This window comes from Oncorhynchus keta, chromosome 4 (genome assembly GCF_023373465.1).
Source record: "Oncorhynchus keta strain PuntledgeMale-10-30-2019 chromosome 4, Oket_V2, whole genome shotgun sequence".
In the NCBI taxonomy this organism is placed as follows: Eukaryota; Metazoa; Chordata; class Actinopteri; order Salmoniformes; family Salmonidae; genus Oncorhynchus; species Oncorhynchus keta.
The window spans coordinates 47818401-47836324 of record NC_068424.1 but is presented as its reverse complement, the minus strand read 5'-3'; the positions used below and the strand labels follow the sequence as shown (position 1 = coordinate 47836324).

The 17924-nt window shown below is 43.6% G+C and overlaps 2 protein-coding genes across 6 annotated transcripts; both read right to left on the bottom strand.

Annotated features, from left to right (window-relative positions):
- Nucleotides 1-5857: 5857 nt before the first annotated feature.
- On the bottom strand, nt 5858-9241 carry LOC118376325 (zinc finger protein 777-like). 3 transcript variants are annotated; one of them, XM_035763046.2, is made up of 5 exons: nt 8665-9237; nt 8185-8514; nt 7966-8090; nt 7663-7807; nt 5862-7487 (listed from the first exon to the last, which is right to left on the bottom strand). In XM_035763046.2, the coding sequence occupies exons 2-5, from the start codon at nt 8480-8482 to the stop codon at nt 6703-6705; spliced, it is 1353 nt and encodes a 450-aa protein (XP_035618939.1). In that variant the 5' UTR covers nt 8483-8514; nt 8665-9237; the 3' UTR covers nt 5862-6702. The 3 variants fall into 3 exon arrangements, with proteins under 3 accessions (XP_052363887.1, XP_035618939.1, XP_035618931.1); XM_052507927.1 differs by having other exon boundaries at nt 5858-7487; nt 7663-7783; nt 8185-9241; XM_035763038.2 differs by having other exon boundaries at nt 5863-7487; nt 8185-9237.
- Nucleotides 9242-14042: 4801 nt separating this feature from the next.
- Nucleotides 14043-17685, bottom strand: LOC118376305 (zinc finger and BTB domain-containing protein 24-like). Of its 3 annotated transcripts, none has more exons than XM_035763010.2 (5): nt 17463-17685; nt 16547-16900; nt 16264-16403; nt 15997-16057; nt 14043-15904 (listed from the first exon to the last, which is right to left on the bottom strand). In XM_035763010.2, exons 2-5 carry the CDS (start codon nt 16821-16823, stop codon nt 14613-14615), a joined length of 1770 nt encoding a protein of 589 aa, XP_035618903.1. In that variant the 5' UTR covers nt 16824-16900; nt 17463-17685; the 3' UTR covers nt 14043-14612. The 3 variants fall into 3 exon arrangements, with proteins under 3 accessions (XP_035618903.1, XP_035618917.1, XP_035618910.1); XM_035763024.2 differs by having other exon boundaries at nt 15997-16054; XM_035763017.2 differs by having other exon boundaries at nt 16547-16895.
- Between the last annotated feature and the right edge of the window lie 239 nt (nt 17686-17924).

The window sequence follows — 17924 nt, the reverse complement described above, 5'->3', positions numbered from 1 at the left end:
GTGCAAAGCTGCCATCAAGGCAAAGGGTGTTTTCTTTAAAGCATCTCAAATATAAAATATATTTTGATTTGTTTGACACTTTTTTGGTTACTACATTATTCCATATGTGTTATTTCATAGTTTTGATGTCTTCACTATTATTGTAGAAAATAGTCAAATAACTAAAAGCCCCTTGAATGAGTAGCTGTGTCCAAACTTTTGACTGGTATTGTACATATACACAAACACACCTTTTTACATCTTACCCACACACCACAGTCCAGTGCCATCATCATCTGCTCCATCATCATCAGCTCCAGCGCAGTGTCCTTCACGGGCTGCCATCCCTGACCCTGGCCCTGCATGTGTGCAGATGAGAGGGACAGATCCTGGGCTCGTGTCCCGCGGTGCCGCCGACCACTCAGCCGTGAAGGCTTGGCCACAGACTGAGCCTGTTGCCTTGGCGATGATGGAACGCAGAGCCACTAGGTTGGACCCAAAGCACCGGGCGTATCTCAATAGTCTAATGTGGCTTCCTCTCCAAGCCTCCTCTCCACTTCATCTGCACTGATCTGCAAAGGCAGAGAAGGTGACAGCACCACGGTGGGACTATACCTACCGGGAATTCACTTCCACCTGTCCAGTTCGTTCATGTTAGTACAGATTAAGGGAAGGAGACAAGGGCTAGGCAGACATTTTAGACCATTGAGATGACGGAAAAAGGAAACCTCACACTGCTCTTGATAGTATCGCTGATCTTTAATAAGCTTAACGTATCGGCCTCACGTCCTTCGCCAGAGCTTTAGTGAGTTTTGAAAAATTAGCACCCTCATGTAGACCTAGGCCCACCCCGCATCCGTTCCACGCATCGAATGGGGTTGGCGGAGAAGGAAAAACAAATAAGTGCTGCCAAATATAACAATATGCATTTCACAAATATTTGAATAAAGTGTGTAAATAAGACGTATTAAACACGTCTGTAAAACCACAATGAGGACATCGACCTACCGAGCAAGACCATTGAGATGCAGCCACAGTGTCCCAAACTACGGGGCACATCCTCCCGAAGGTTAAGGTTAGGGTTAGGTTTAGAATAAGGGTTAAGGTTAGGGTAAGGGGTAAGTTTAAGGTTATGATACAGGTTAAGGTTAGGGTTAGTAGATAGTTCATTGAAATTGTACTAATAGTTTGTAGATAGTCTGTAGAGCATCTACAGATAACCTATCCAAATACAGTGTTTACCCTAGATCTATAATCTAAATGTCTTGAGCATTCTAGCACTATCTGCAAACAACTGTGGATTTGTCATATAATTGCATATAGGATAAATTACAGGATGTCTATGTGATTTAGAAAAATGTCTAACGTGGACCCAGTGTGTATGAAAGGGGTGAGACCGGACTGACGAGGTTGTTGTGTAGTGTAATTCCCCCTTTCAGAAAAACATGGATGGGGAATTACAGTGAATTTGCATCCAATTTTCGTTTTGGAAGAGGGATGCCCGGGATGGAGTGGGAGTTCATTCTCCCGGTGTTCTTGAGTTCCTATGTTTTCAGAGTGGCTCCTCCCTCTGCGGGTTGCTAGGCAACTATGTGTCTGAGCAGAGCAGAGTGTTCCAGAGTGGGGGTTGGAGGAGGGGAAAGGGAAGAGCACCGGGGTCACAGGGAACAGACAGTCGCTCACAACCATCAGGCTCTCTGATTGGATCGTTTGGTATCCATGATAATAGTGCTAGCCCTATCATCATGCTGTGTGCTTTCTGTGACTAAGTTAATTTGTCGAGCAAGCACTGTAAATAATACAAATTGGGGTTCATCGGAATCTGTAGACTAAGTGTCTATAAATAAATGTTTTTTTTTTTGCCATGTGAGATTCTAATGAATCGTCAGTGATTCATGAAACAACAGTTCACCATCAAGTCATCCCATCCCATCACATCTTCTATTTATTTCGTAAGAACAGCGGATTCATGTTGAGGTTTACGTCTGACAGTTGAGGTTTGAAATTTGCCAGTGTTCCTGTGGACTGGTTCCAACACCAGTCTGTTCACTGACTCTTCCTCTAATCCCTCCTGTCTCCCCGTCACTCCCTAAAGCAGTTACTTTATCAACAGATAGTTTGTTGATCATAGGACCATTTGTAGAGCACGTTTAGGGGACTGACCGGACTACCCAAATGAAGTGTGACCAGATCTAGAATGCTCTATGTACAATGCAGTGATAGCAAATAATCTCCAATGGTTCGGGATTCAAAAACAGTGTCAAAATCCACATTTCCACAGACACAAAGGGGCTTACAAGATAAAGGCCAGAGATGAACGTTTTAAACCAGCCTCCGCTAACACTGTTAGCACATCAAGTGAGTGCTTGAGTATAGTCTGGTAGATGGGAAAACACTGCTGCCTTCAGCTACAGACAGCACTGTAATCTCCTAAAGCAGGACTCAGTACCGTCAGTAATGGCAACCTAAATGAAAATATGGCCCCTGGGGACCAGACGTTAGAGTAGATTATGAGCAGCCTTACACGACACTAAACCCCTAACCCCCACTGTTAAGTCACACACACACACACACACACACACACACACACACACACACACACACACACACACACACACACACACACACACACACACACACACACACACACACACACACACACACACACACACACACACACACACATATACAATTACCCACACGTGTGCACGTACAGACACACACACAGGAACGTATGTACGGTAAACACAGACACCCAACAAACACATACACATCAGAGGAGCGATAATTAGATTGATTCCATAAGTTTGGGGAAAAACATTTTTTTTTTTTTAAATTGCTTCCATCTGACATTTTTGAGGGGTGGATCATTTTACTCCTAAGTGCAGATTGTGATGGAATGGAACCTTGGGCAGGGGAGAGGCAACGGAATAGTTATCTGGAAAATTTAACAAGCAACATCAATGAAAACATGGCATTATAGTTAGATTCCTCGTCGAAATATATCAATAACAACGGAAATTGACGTTACATTTACAATTAAGGACATTCCCACATTCTGAAGTTCATTGACACTAAGAGCCACCACATTTAGGTCATACAAATAAATGTCTGATAATACTTGGGTGATGTCATTCCCAACACACACACACACAACCACACAATCTGTCTGATTAAATGTTCATTTGTTTCCTCTCCCTGGGTGCAAAGCTGCTTATGCTCACAGGGGCTGAAAGGGGAATAAATACACCAAAATATATAAACAGAAAACACAGCAAAGCCTTTGCGACCCTCCCCGTAACACGTTTTATGCCCTAAATCTATCTGTGTCTGTCTGATTCCACTCTTTCTAGTCCCCACAAACACAAACACGGATGACAAGATGATCCCCCCTCTCAGTGTACACACACATCACCCGTGGACCTAACTTACACCCAGTGTACACAAATATCCAACACTCATTGATAGCCATTCCATTGACACACACAGCATAGATAGTGCTTCCCATACATGTTCCCTCTCCCTTTCTCTCTATGTGATCCATTTGGGGGGCTGAGAGATTGGTATAACACTATAACACTAAAGCCTTGGCTCAGTGGTCTTTAATGGAACACATTGCAGTGGGTCGGAGGTCGGTAATGGAAAAGTTCAACCCCAGAGAGAGCCTGGTGACCTTGGGGAGGGGAGAGCTCCACGGGGGAGTCAGATAATGTAATGTTTCAATGAACCATAGACTTCGATAGACATTGCATCATTGTATCTGGGACATTAGGGCATCTGCGAGAGCACGGACAGCACCATTGAGGCCATCTCCATTTTAAAGTAGTACATTTTAAAGTAGTACATTTCATATTTGTATAAGTTGGCAAACAAACTGAAAGGGTGCATACTGCCACCTGAAGTGTGTAGTTTGTAAAGGTATAAAGTCAAGGTTGGCGATTTACTGCCACCTGTAAATATGGAATGTTTGCTCATGAGTATAATTAATTGGCTGATCCCTCCTGGTGAACTAGATAGAATTATGTGATCCTACCTAACCCATAGGAAGTCCCACCTAGTTGACTACTTCAAAATGGTGAAAGTGCTCAATGGTGCTGGCCATGCTAAAAAAGGTATTTTGGGCACTAGAGTCCTCGGTCTCTATGCAATGCACAAACCAAGGCTTAAATACATCACAGACCGTGTCAGCAGCAAAGCAACCCCATCCTATCACACATCCTGCTCCATGCGTCACGGTGGGAACCAGTGGTGTAAAGTACTTAAGTAAAAAATACTTTGAAGTACTACTTAAGTCGTTTTTTGGTGTATGTGTACTTTCCTATTTATATTTTTGACTACTTTTACTTCACTACATTCCTAAAGAAAATAATGCACTTTTTACTCCTTACATTTTCCCTGACACTCAAAAGTACTCTTCTTTTTGATATGCTTAGCAAGACAGGAAAACGGTCTAATTGACGTACTTATCAAGAGAACCTCCCTTGTCATCCTTACTGCCTCTGATCTGGAAGACTCACGAAACACAAATGCTTTGTTTGGGAATTTTGTGCCCCTGAATATCTGTAAAAACAATAAATGGAAAATGGTGTTGTCGGGTTTGCTTAATATAATACATTTTAAATGATTTATTCTTTAACTTTTGATACTTAAGTACATTTAAAACCAAATACTTTTACTCAAGTAGTATTTCACTGGGTGACTTCTACTTGAGTCATTTTCTTTTAAGGTATCTTTACTTTTACTCAAGTGTGAAAATTGGGTACTTTTTCCACCACTGGTGGGAATCACACATGCAGAGATCATCCATTCACCTACTCCGTCTCAAAAAGACATGGCGGTTGGAACGAAAAATCGTACATTTGGACTCATCAGACCAAAGGATAGATTTCCACCGGTCTAAAGTCCTTTGCTCGTGTTTCTTGGCCCAAGCAAGTCTCTTCTTATTATTGATGTCCTTTAGTAATGGTTTCTTTGCAGCAATTCGACCATGAAGGCCTGATTCACGCAGTCTCCTCTGAACAGTTGATGTTGAGATGTGTCTGTTACTTGAACTCTGTGACGCATTTATTTGGGCTGCAATTTCTGAGGCTGGTAACTCTAATGTACTTATCCTCTGCAGCAGAGGTAACTCTGGGTCTTCCTTTCATGTGGCAGTTCTCATGAGACAGTTTCATCACAGCGCTTGATGGTTTTTGCAACTGCATTTGAAGAAACTTTCAAAGTTCCTGACATCTTCCGTATTGACTGACCATGTCTGAAGGTAATGACGGACTGTCATTTCTCTTTGCTTATTTGAGCTGTTCTCGCCATAATATGGACTTGGTCTTTTACCAAATAGGGCTATCTTCTTTATGCCACTACTACCCTGTGACAACACAACTGATTGGCTCAAATGCATTAAGGAGGAAAGAAATTCCACAAATTAACTTTTAACAAGGCACACCTGTTAATTGAAATGCATTCCTGGTGAATGCCTCATGAAGCTGGTTGAGATAATGCCAAGAATGTGCAAAGCTGTCATCAAGGCAAAGGGTGGCTACTTTGAAGAATCTCAAATGGAACATCTACTTTGATTTGTTTAACACTTTTTTGGTTACTAGATGATTCCATGTGTCATTTCATAGTTTTGATGTCTTCCCTTTAATTCTACAATGTAGACAAAAGTAAAAATAAAGAAAAACCCTGGAATGAAAAGGTGTGTCTAAACTTTTGACTTGTACTGTACATTCACACACGCTGCTGCTACGCTCTGATCAGTATTTGTATATAGTCACTTTACCCTTACCTACATACATATGACATATTGCCTTGACTAACCGGTATCCCTGCACATTGACTCAGTACCAGTACACCTTGTATACAGCCTTGTTATTGTTATTTTATTATGACTATTTTTCCTTTAGTTGAGCAAATGGTTCTTACTTACTTTTTTAAAACACGTTGTTGGGGGCTCGTAAGCAAGCATTTCATGGTAAGGTCTGTTGTATTCAGCGCATGTGACAAATACATTTTGATTAGATTTCTATGCATTTACAATGGAGAATACAGCAGTAAGAATGCTCTCTGATGGCAATCAATGGTACTGCACGTACCCAGAAAACAATACTGTATCTTCTTCCTGCTTTTCCTCTCTCCCTTTGACAAATATCCTGACCTTAAAGGACCAAAGAAAGCATACTCAGAAATAAGATACTGTATCATCATTTTAAGATTGACCATAAATACACCTTGTTTTATTATGGTTAATTACTTTATATGAACAGTACACGGAGGATGAACAACATTGAGACAAAATAGGGAACGTTATGTGTGCTATCATATGATACATAATCAGCGTGTACTTGTATCACTGTTGCTGACATACACAACCATGTACAGTAACTAAAGGGTATAAGGAAAACGAAGCACCGTTTCTCTCAGTATAAAAAACAACCTCCGGTAAGCCATCCTTTGAAATGATGTAACACTTAGAAATACCCCCTCTTCCTCTTTGTAGGGAGTGCTGCTTTTCTTTCTCTGCCTCTCAATTTCCTGTCTCTTCAACATCGTCTCTCGACGGGTAAAGTCATTCCTACGGCACATTCGTTCAAAATGAGAAAGAGAGTTCCAGGGTAGGCTTAATTCACGTAAGACCAAAACGCCAAATAGGAACACTCACTTTCCATCTTAAAATATATTCTCCCATTAACTCCCAACTGAATTTGACCCTGTAATCCTGACCCTTTACCCAGTAGAGGGGAGAGCGATGCCATCCTGGTCATACTCATCCTCATGGTATGGCAGGCCCGGGTGTACCCTCTGGTGGTGCACCCTCAGGTTGCCCCTGTGGGCGAACCGCTTGCCACACTCCTGGCAGACGAAGGGTCTCTTCCCCAGGTGGACATCTCTCTGGTGGGCCCGGAGATTCCCGCTGCGGGCAAAACGCTTCCCACACTGGGTGCAGCCAAACGGCCTCTCCCCTGTGTGGACGCGGGTGTGCACTGTGAGCTCCGATGGAGTCAGGAAGCTCTTGTCGCATACCAAGCAGGGGTACATCCGCACACCTGTGTGGCGCAGCAGGTGCCTGCGCTGGTGGGATGGGTAGCTGAAGCTCTTACCGCAGTACGGGCAGGTGTAGGGTCTTGCCCCGCTAAGTGTGTGTGCGTGACCGTGTGCATGTTTGTGAGCGTGTGTGTTGGGGTGTGGTCTGATTGGGTCCTTGGAAGCCAATGACCAGCGGTTCTGATGAACTAGGCCCCTCCCTCTGTCGTCTCTTGGTCTCAGGCCTCTCTGGGATTGGTTGGTTTGGTCCTGTGACTGTCGGGGCTCTCTCTGCTCTAGTACCTGGTCTGGGCTCTGGTCCAGGAAGCTAGGATCCTGAAGGTCTAGAGGAACCCCACTCGCCCAGGGATCAAGCCCAGGAGACCTGTGGTCAGGTCTGGGGGAAAAATGTCCAACCCGGGGTTCTTGAAAGAAGGAAGTGGAGCTCTGGCTTTGAAGAGGTCTATGGTCTCCCTCCCAATGGGATACTAGCAAGAGATAGGAACATAAATATTTAGAGAAACATCAAGAACAGAAGACAAAACATACAAACCAAATCTATAATTACTCTATGTTTGCAGACACAAGCCCAATGCAACAGGGGTTCACTTGATCTAAAGCACAAATGTGCGGATTGATAGGTTAAAGGTTAAAAGTCCTTACACTTTGCCTTGGTCCCTGGTGTATCAGACAGGGGGTCTCCCAGCCTCTGGCTCCCAGCAGCAGAGCTCCCCCCTGGCCCTTGTCCCTTCCCCTCCACAGGGGCTGGGTGGGACTCCCCAAACTGTGGAAGAGGGCAATGTTTAAGCTGAAGGAAGAAAGTAAAAAAGTTAATGTGGGGGCTAGCATCATTGCAGTGTTAAAAGCATTTGAATTAGTTCATCTTTGAAAATACAAGTCAACAATCTCAGTAACCAGACTGCAAGACAGACATTCTTATCATGTTAGAGAATGACTGTGACTGACCTCTTCTTTGACGGAAGTCCCCTCCAGCTCTGTCTCCTCCTTTTTCATCCTGGGCGGCTCCTTACACCCCCTGTCTTGGACCAGTGGGGGGGTCTCAGAGGCGGCATCCGACTCCCAGCTTGAACCTACACAGACGGAGCAGGACAGACAGTAGTTTAGTGTTAGTTTCAAAATAAATGTTCCAAAAATCAGTACAAGAGACACATCTGATTCTCTTACCGGGTCTAGGTTCAGACTGCTGCCTTGGGCTGTCATCACCTCCTATTTCCCTTGCTGGTCCTTCTATCACATCCAGTAGGCCATCGTCTCCATCTCCTTCCTTCTTCAGCCTCCTCTCTGCCCGCTCCAGCCTCCCCCTCAGGGCTGTGATCTCCCCTCCTCTCTGCATCAGCTCTTCCTGCTGCTCACACAGACTGCTCTCGAAGATCTTGGCGATCTCACACACCGCCGCCGCCAGAAGAGAGTCCATGACGGTGGCTAGCTGGGCGTGGAAAGCATTCCTCACAGAGTCCAGCATCGTGGCGACAGTGGCGTCCCTTACCCCCTGCTCTGGAGGAACCAGGGGTAGATAGATAGGGCAGATGGTTACACCGAGACTCAAGGAGAGGAGGACTTCTGTGCTGTCAATCAGGTGGGGTGTGTTACCCAGGCGGGTGGTCACACTGCAATATTTTAGAGAGATTTGACCCTCTGACATACAGTGATGTGGGAGTCAACCTGCGTCTGTCTCTTCGCCGCCACGATAATCTCGTTCTGAGCCAGTCTGAAGCATAACCAACTAGCCAACGTTAGCTACATAGCCATGTAGCCAACACCCGTCCAGAATCTCTTCTCGTTAGACAGCTAACTTAGACCACTAACATCCAGCCTACATGCTAATAATAAAAGATGACACTAACCACAAAACAAGCACTGTGAAAGACTGCAACCAGGCGAATCAAGCTAATGTAGGATGGCTAAACAAGGTTAGCTCTGGATGTGAGGGTCAGCAAACGTTATCTAGCTAAGCTTGTTAACAGAGATGTCTTAAACCTGTAAGAGCAACGTCTGCATGTAGCTACGGTGCTTGCTGTAGTAGCCGAGTCATTTGGAATTTGAGTGGACAACTCAAATTTGCAGAATTTAGAATTTTTCTATTGGCTAAAATGGCTAGCGAAATCTATGGAAGCAAGCCATGTTGATTCTCAGTATCGCGATAGCGTGACTTCAGTTTCTCGTAGTTCATTAGACCGGTGATGGGAGATGGATAACAGTGGAACCAGATGTGACCAGAGCGTGGAGCGATACTGCACATTGACAAAACAGAAACGACTCATCAACCTGAAGATCCAATGGCTTGAAATAATAATTCATGTCCAAGCAAACGGGGAACATTTCATATTTGTTATTGAGGTTTTTACTGTCAATGTTTGTGCAATCACAAACCTTCTTGTTTACCCAACCGTGGGACTAAACGGCTCTTTAAAAAAAAGTGTATTTTTCAAGTCAAACAATTTGTTTGACTATGATTGGTGCTAAATTCTAATTAAATTATTCCATTAAATCATATTCTACCTAAACCACAATGTATTTATAAATGCATTGGTTTGTTATGAAAAATAAAGCGAATAAAATTATAAGTGTAACTTTTTAATGTATATAAACAAAGTGCATATAAATCTAACAATTCAAAACGAATACAATCTGAACAACATAATAGAATATTGCAACATATCAACAAAAGAACAGAACAATGTGCAAAACTGCAGCATCTCACTTAAAACATTAAACTGGTCCCTCTTCTCTCTCTTTTCTTTATTGCCATGTTATAACCAGCAGCACACAATAACGCTGACCATATTTTGCTTTTATGAGAGATTTGAATTCAGAAATGCAAGCTGCCTGACTTTCGAGGGCTGATGCGGTTTCTTCTCTCAGTAATTATTTGTCCCATTTTCGAGAAGACCCTCTCAGAGGGAACGGATGTGGCCACTATGCAGTCTCCCTGTCATGACTTTAGTAAGCCGTGGGTAGACAGAGGCCTTGTTCTTCCACCAGCTCTTCCACCTCCAAATAAGATCAGACATCCATTATGGCATATGCTGAGGGGTTCCTTCGTGCTGCATCCCCAGTTGCTCTCTCGTCAAACAGCATCCAAAGAGCAGATGTTGGTGGCACTACTGCTGGTGCTTCTGCTGCATCTGATCCCTCTTCTTCATGTTACCCTGGTGCCTGAGCCAGTTGACTGCTGGGGCTGTCCCTCCCTGCTGCAGACAGAGGTTATTCTTTGAAGAGCCTCATCAATCGCTCTGGCATCACTGAAGGCTAACTTCTTAAACTTGGGGTCAAGTGCAGTGGTTTCTGATAGCACGTGATTATATTCCATTCTGTTGAACTTTCTGTCAATTGATGAACATAAGGTGTCCAACAACTCTGTCACATGTCCTGTGGTTACATTTGCTTTTCTCTAGCGGCTGGCTGTGATTCGCTGCAGGCCCTTACATAGGAGTATCATTTTTGAGGCTGTTACATAGCTGAAAAGAGAGAACAGTAACTTGTTAGCTCAGGTTCATGTTTTGTCTACTGATACTACATTCTCATCTATTGCTCATCTACATATATAATACAGGATTAAATAATGATGTAGTAATAACTGCTTACTGTACCTCTCTCCACTAATCTCCACAGTGACCTGCTCAAAGGATTCCAGGACTCTGCACACCTCCTCCACCACCTCCCATTCCTCTTGGGTCAGAGCATCAACAGGTGCATTGACAATGGCCATGGTAGAGATGATGGCATCTGTTGACTCAAGAAACCGCTTCAACATTTAGACCCACAGAGAGAGAACTGCTCCTTAAAGTAACTTTGGCCTTCCGGATAGCCTGAGTGCACTTATTTCTCATTTGCCTGAACGAGAGCCAGTCAGCCTGAGTACGCGTGTGCTGAGCGTTTCGCCAAATGCAATTCTAGTAACTCTGCAAGATCACGGTCAAACCAGGGGCTGAACCTGTTTTAATTGACATTTTATTTATGGGGACATGTTAACAATACCACTGAAAATATCAAAAAGAAGGTTCAAACATCTTCGACAGATGGGATCAAGCTGATGCTGTACCAATTTACAGAGGCCAGGTCAAGAGGGAAGGAGCGCTCATTAAAGTTTTTTTTTTAGCAAGTGTCTATGACAAATCAGGACAGGTCATTTCATTGAGCAGCCACTATGAACATAAGCTGTAAAACAGTGATCATTAAGGTCATTAAAGAAAACACCAGACTGATAACATCAAGGAGAGTAGCCCTTTCTGGGTGTTTGGAGTCATACCTTGTGGGATTGGTAATAATCTGAGAAAGATTTAGGCAGTCCCATTGCTTTAGGACTTGGTCAGGTGGTTTACGCATGTCCCAATTCAGGTCACCTAAGCAGGACAAATTCAGACTTAGTGTAAGGGGTCAGGAGAGAGCTTAGGGCAGGTAGGGTACAGGCTGGTGCTGATGGAGGACGATAACACCCAGCAATAGTCAACAAAAAGCTATTTGAAAGTTTAATGCTTAAAACCAGCAAATCAAATTGTTTGGGGACAGACTTTGTGGAGACAACCGAGCACTGAAGGTGATCCTTGGTAAAGATTGCCACTCCCCCACCTTTGGAAGATCTGTCTTGACGAAAAATGTTATAACCAGAAAGTCTTTCTTAACCACATCTCAGTAATGACCAACACATCTGGATTGGAGCTGTGAACCCACACTTTCAATTGGTCCATTTTAGGTAATAAGCTTCTAGTGATAACGTGCAGAACACCCAGGCTTTTATAAGAGCATAAATCAGTGAAACAGATATCAGAGCACAAGTCAGAATTGGGGCTTGCTACAGTAGATGGGCCAGGGTGTACATGCACATTTCCAGATATTATCAACAGTAATACAATCAAGGCACGGCAGGGGATAGGGAGAGCTTTGCAGTGCTGATTTATGACATCTGAATGTGCATCAGATGACAACAATATCATAGTGTACAGCAATTTCATCAGGTAACATGAATACAAAGCCAGCGAGAGGTGGTTAGAATAGGATGGGAGTCCAAAAGTCTATGTAACCAACAGAGAGTGTGGGAACAAACACAGTCTGTCCTAGTGATGGGTCGGTCGCGAACGAGTCGGCTCTAAGAGCCAGCTCTTGTAGGTGAACGTTAGGAGCCGACTCGCATATCAGAAGAGCCGAATATATTTATTAAAATAAATACAAAATTAAGATATGAATAACCAAAAGATTTAAATGACTAGAATTAACTAATTCAAAGAACAACAACAAAAAAAAATACTATAGGCCTAAATGCTCAAGCGCACACACATTCGTTCTGACTCTCTGCTCATCCTAACAGCCTCCCCTGTTGTTCCTGTCAATCAGACACTGTCAGGGATATCGCAAGATTATGTTATAATGCCTGTATTGCATTATAATGGTTGTTTTATTCGACAGAATAGAGTATTCTGTTAACTATTGTGTGTGTTCTACTGAGCATGGGCCTCTATGAGAAAACACTGACAGAGGAGATTTACGATGTATTTGGATGGTAAAACCTAAAGAGCATTCCAGAGAACATGAGTAATGCTTCGGCTCTATACCGTACCAGGAAGAGATGGTTCCAGTTGTCTCAACCTTGTGAACATTCTATGTATCTGTTGTTCGTCATGAAGATTGAAAAGACCTTTGTACTTTTGTTTTATCACTCTCAACGGATCATTAGAAATGGTGAATCGTTGAAAGTCATTGCTATTGCAAAGCACTTATTAAAGATTTTGTTTAAGTATAACTCTGACTGGTGTGATAAGTTTGTCACTCCTTATTTGATAGTAAAAAAATTAACCACCACAACACGCAGTGTCAACCAATTAACCAAAGATGCGTGAGGGAGGGCCGAGCCAACACACTCAGCAGTCGAGGAGAGAGAGGAAGGACAACTGTGAAAACAGCTGGAAAATGAGTAAGACGCACAGTAGCATTTGGATGCATTTTAATAATGTAGACAATGTTAGAGCAGTGTAGAATTTGCCAAAACAAAATCTTATATAAAGCTGGTTCTACTCACAAGCTACACCGGCATATTCGAACTATGCACTCAACTGTGAAGCTAGCTGTAGCGGAGCTTCGAGAAACTAACCGGCCTGTTAGTGATAGTGGTGGAGCCAGCACCTCCACACGTGGAGATATATCCACTCAGTCAAGTCGGCCACCTCCGCGACCCACAGCAACGCAGGCTTCTATGGACCACTTTATGCCAAAGTCTATGTCTGTAGCAAAACAAGGCCAAATTGATATTGCATTGGCTAAAATGATTGTCACCAATTTCCAGCCATTTTCGATCGTGGAGGACAGAGGTTTTAGTAATTATAGCAATAGTCTAAATCCAACGTACACAATTCCAAGCAGGAAACCCCTTTTAAAATCACTTTTTCCACAACTGTACAAGAGCACACAGGCTTCAGTGTGGGAAAGAGTCCAAAAAGATACTGCAGTTTGCCTTACTGCTGGACATCAAGGGCAACCACTTCTTACATGTTGGTTACATGTCACTTCATTAAAGATTTTTCTAGTTATCTTCTGGACTGCTTTGAGTTCAGCGACAGACACACCTCAGAGAACTTGGCAGAGGAACTGTTGAGAGTGGCCAGAGAATGGCAAGTAGATGGAAAAGTGGTCTGTTGTGTTAGCAACAATAGAGCTAACATAACCAAAGCCATGGAAATGTTCAAATGGACCCATCGTCCATGTCTTGCCCACACAATCAACCTGATTGTAAGATATACTCTAAAAGGTGATAAAGTCCACAGTGGACACGCCTGCCGTGATGTGTGTTTTGTCCTATATTTATTATTGAATTCATTTTTATTCTGAATCCCAGCCTCCATCCCCATAGACCTTTTGCCAGGCAGTCAATAAGAATGTGTTCTTAACGGACTTGCCTACTTAAATAAAGTAAATCACCACTTTTAAAAAATCATTGTAATTCATAAAAAGGTAACTAAGAATCTTGGTAATCATTGAAACCCGTAATTGGAGTATGCATTTTGAATGCCTTATTAAAAAAGATGCCAACCTCCGGTAATGTCCGATTTTATTTGTTTTTTAAAAAAGCAGTTGGAGCAAATGTATATCATCAGAAGAGATAAACATGGGTCTTCTCTGCCCTGTGACTCTCTTAACAGGGGGAATATACAGTACAATTCATGTTACATTTGTCATAATACAGAATATAAAATCAATAGACACATTTACATGGAACAAAAACCCCCAAGACTTTTAAAATAAAAATCGTCATAAACCACGGACTTTAAAAAAAAAGTGATCAGCTGAGAACCTGCTGCCCACAAGACAACTGACTGATCACCAAATCAAGTTGAGTTCTCTTTCTTCATCCTCTCTCAGCATCATGTTAGTTCACGGGGCACCAGGATTGGGGTCAATTCCTTTTTCCTCAGTCAATGATTACAAAAATGTAACAAATGTATCTCCTGAATGTAATTGGAGTTGACCCCCAGCCCTACTGAATACTCTGGCATGGACAGTTTCATAGTGGATCCTAAAAGGTCATTACTGTTGTGGAAAGTCCCGCTACAGCGAGGACAGCGGGTTCTGTTTCTTGAACTGGTGAACTTGTTGCAAACGTCTTAAGTTCTGCCATTGTCTCTAATTGCTTCACACACTTCAGGCACAAGTACTTCTTTCCCGGGTGGGTGGACCTCAAGTGGCTGATCAAGACGGGATGGTAGCGGAATGTTTTGCCACACTTCGCAGCTCAGTGGTTTCTCAACTGTATGGATGCGGAAGTGTTGAACGAGGCTAATCTGTGAATTTAGCAGCATTTTACACACTGTGCATTGGAACAGGCCGTCTGTTTCTGGCATTTGCTTCTGTTTGAGGTTTGCTCGTCGATCATCTTTGCCTTTTGACATGATGGCAGGTTGCTGCTCTGCACAGTTTGCCATGGGTTCCTCAATAGGTGCAGTCCAGGAGAGGTCTCCGCTGCTCTCCTCACCCCCATACACATCCACATGGGCTTTACGCATGTGTAATATCAGGAACTGCTTTACACGGAACCTCTGTCCACACTGGTTACAAGGGTATGGCCTCTCACCTGTGTGAATACGCACATGGTCCCGCAGGGAATGTGCAGAAGTGTATTTCTTATGGCAAACGTAACAAGAATACACTTTTGGATGTGTGCCGCTTTCTTTGGGTGTGTCAGCTTTATTGTTTGGGGACACAGGTTTGTCTTTCGGGGAGAGAGGTTTAGCCTTGCTGGCAGAGAGGGGTTTGTTGTCACAGGAAGTAGGCGTGGCTCTGCTGGGGGAGATGGGTTTCACATTGTGCTTGACCGAGTCTGAAATGTCTTTGACGCTGGTCTTCTCGTGGATGTCCCGCGTGTGCACACGAAGATCACTTGGGTACTGAAACTTTTTGGAACACTTAAGACATTTGTATGTCCCCTTGATTTTCACCTTTTTATGAGACCTCATGTGCACAGAAAGACCAAACTCACGGCCAAAGCCCTTCCCACAGTATTTGCATCTGAAACTCTTGTCAGTTGCACTGACTGCCGCTTGTCCATCCGCATCGGGTTCCATTTTGAAATGCTTTCTTCTCCTTCCTACCTTCTTCACTATGTCACTCATTTTCCCATGACTCCCCTCACTGTGTTTGTTTTGTAAGTCACCATCTTTTCCTTGTATTGTGTGGTGACTTAAGACATTGTTGTTTGATATGTTGTTGCTCTGGGGTTCCGGGTTGCTCTGGGGTTCCGGGTTTTCTTGTTCGAACATGCGCAGCAGACGACCATGGGTCTTCCTCAGCCCCTGGCCCCGACCGCGTCCCACTGAAACATGACCGTACCCTGACCCGGTCGCACTCAGTTCAGGTAAGTCTCTTAGCCGTCTGTTTAACAACCACTCTGCAGCCAACCCTGCAAAAGATGAGCAAAAAGAGTGGAGTCAGTGTTGCCCTGCACCAGGAGCCGAATTACAATTACGAGGGCCAAGGATGATTTACTTTTACCTTTTCGTGGAGGACTCCTGGCTAGAGCAGTCAGCAGGTGGTTATCAAAATCTTCAGCCTGCTAAAACATAGACTCATAATGAATATGATAAGAATATCATCAGTCTCTGATCGCAACCAATTACACCGCCAAACTACTAATAAAGCAGACATTTAACCTAATTCTAAACAGAAGCCACTTATTGTGTTCAGCCCATTGGCTACATTCGGGTGTGCATAATGACCGTCTGACTGATTCAGGTTTCCTACACCGGACCGGTCACTGACCTCTATTTTGATGTTAGGGATGCGCCATAGAGACACACTCAGTGGTCGCAGGTCCACACATGACCACTCATTTTCCTTTTTGATCTTAGAGGGCGGAATTAAGGAATCTTCTGACTGAAGGGGCTCGCACCAATCGGATACTGCATAGAAACCCAAAGGTAAAAATTGAATGAGAAACATAATAGAGCTCAGCTGACATCAACTGGGAGAGACAACATGCATATCTACACAGTCAACAAGCCCTGAAATTATGTTGCTATTTGTCTACGCATTATCAACTTACCTTCCATCTCAGAAATTGCCGTCACGGAAGAGACTGTTTGTCCAGAGGTATTGTCTGGGTCCTCTCCTCCTTTTGCTCCCTCCTTCAACCTCTTCTCTGCCTGCTTCAGCTTCTCCATCAATGCAGAGATCTCGTCTCCTTTCTGTGTCAACTCCTCCTGCTGCTCATTCAGACTGCCCTCAAAGATCTTGGCAATCTCAAGCACGGCAGCTGTGAGCAGGGAGTCCATGACAGAGGACAGCTGCACCCTGAAGGCCTTCTGCACCTTCTCCGACATTTCTGGTTTAAGTGGCTCCGCCTCCACCTGACTCAGGTCCGTGTGAAGTCACCCAGCTGCACCAGCTGGAAGCTAAACTGTCAATAAAGAATAATGTCAAGGCAACAGGCAAGGTGGTATAGTTAGTATACATGCGGTAGACCAACGCTGTAATGTATTCAAGGTAAGGGAAAGTATTTGGGTTGTTTATTTAACCAAATAAAATCGGTAGATAAAGCTGTTTCAAACTAAAAAGACAGATGCTGAGTAATAGTCGACTCTAGTGATCAAAGCGGTCTTGCAGCAGGTGCTAGTAATGGGATGTTTTTGTCATCTTGCTACAAACTTAATACTTTTTATGTAACATTCAAGTAACTTACTCGACCCCGATAAAGACATTGTGGGCTAACTAGCATAAACGATGTAAGATGCCATGTCACAATCGCTAGCTATCTATCTATCTATATAGAATACCTCTATACTTGCATGGTATACGGTTTATAAGGTTTCCATCATTCACAAAGCTGTACGCATTGCTTACAGACGAGCAAGTTCAACACAACATGCTGGAATATGCACAGTTAGGAGGATCCGCGCGCGAAAAGTAAACATGTTAGCGAAGACTTCGTCACATTGATGGCTATAACGGACAACACAAACCTGCAAAATCAGCGGTCCCTAAAACAACGGACTCCGTTGACTTTGTCGTTGTGTGTATCTTCAACGTATGTAGACTGCAATATCAATATTTACTGTTGTTGAACTGTCCGCTGTAATGCAAACCCTACTCGACTAGCCACCATTTTTCCATGTGGACTTTCTCCAGTCGGCGACCTATCCTCGCGATTTTACCTAGGGATTTCGATGTTGCGTTGGCAGACCGCAATTAGGGGCGTTTTCTGATATAGGCGTTTCTTGTTATCAAGTTGACACCCATTGATGCTCGCCATTGGTCTGTGGCTTGTTTGCCGGAGATAAAGGTTGTTGACAACTGTAGCGTTGTGTCTAAGCCTAACAATTTTCCTAACCTGCCTTGTGAATTATCCTAACCCGTTATGTAAACAAATCCTCTGTGTCAAGAAACCATCAGTCTCATAACACCAGAACTGTCCAATGGCAGGT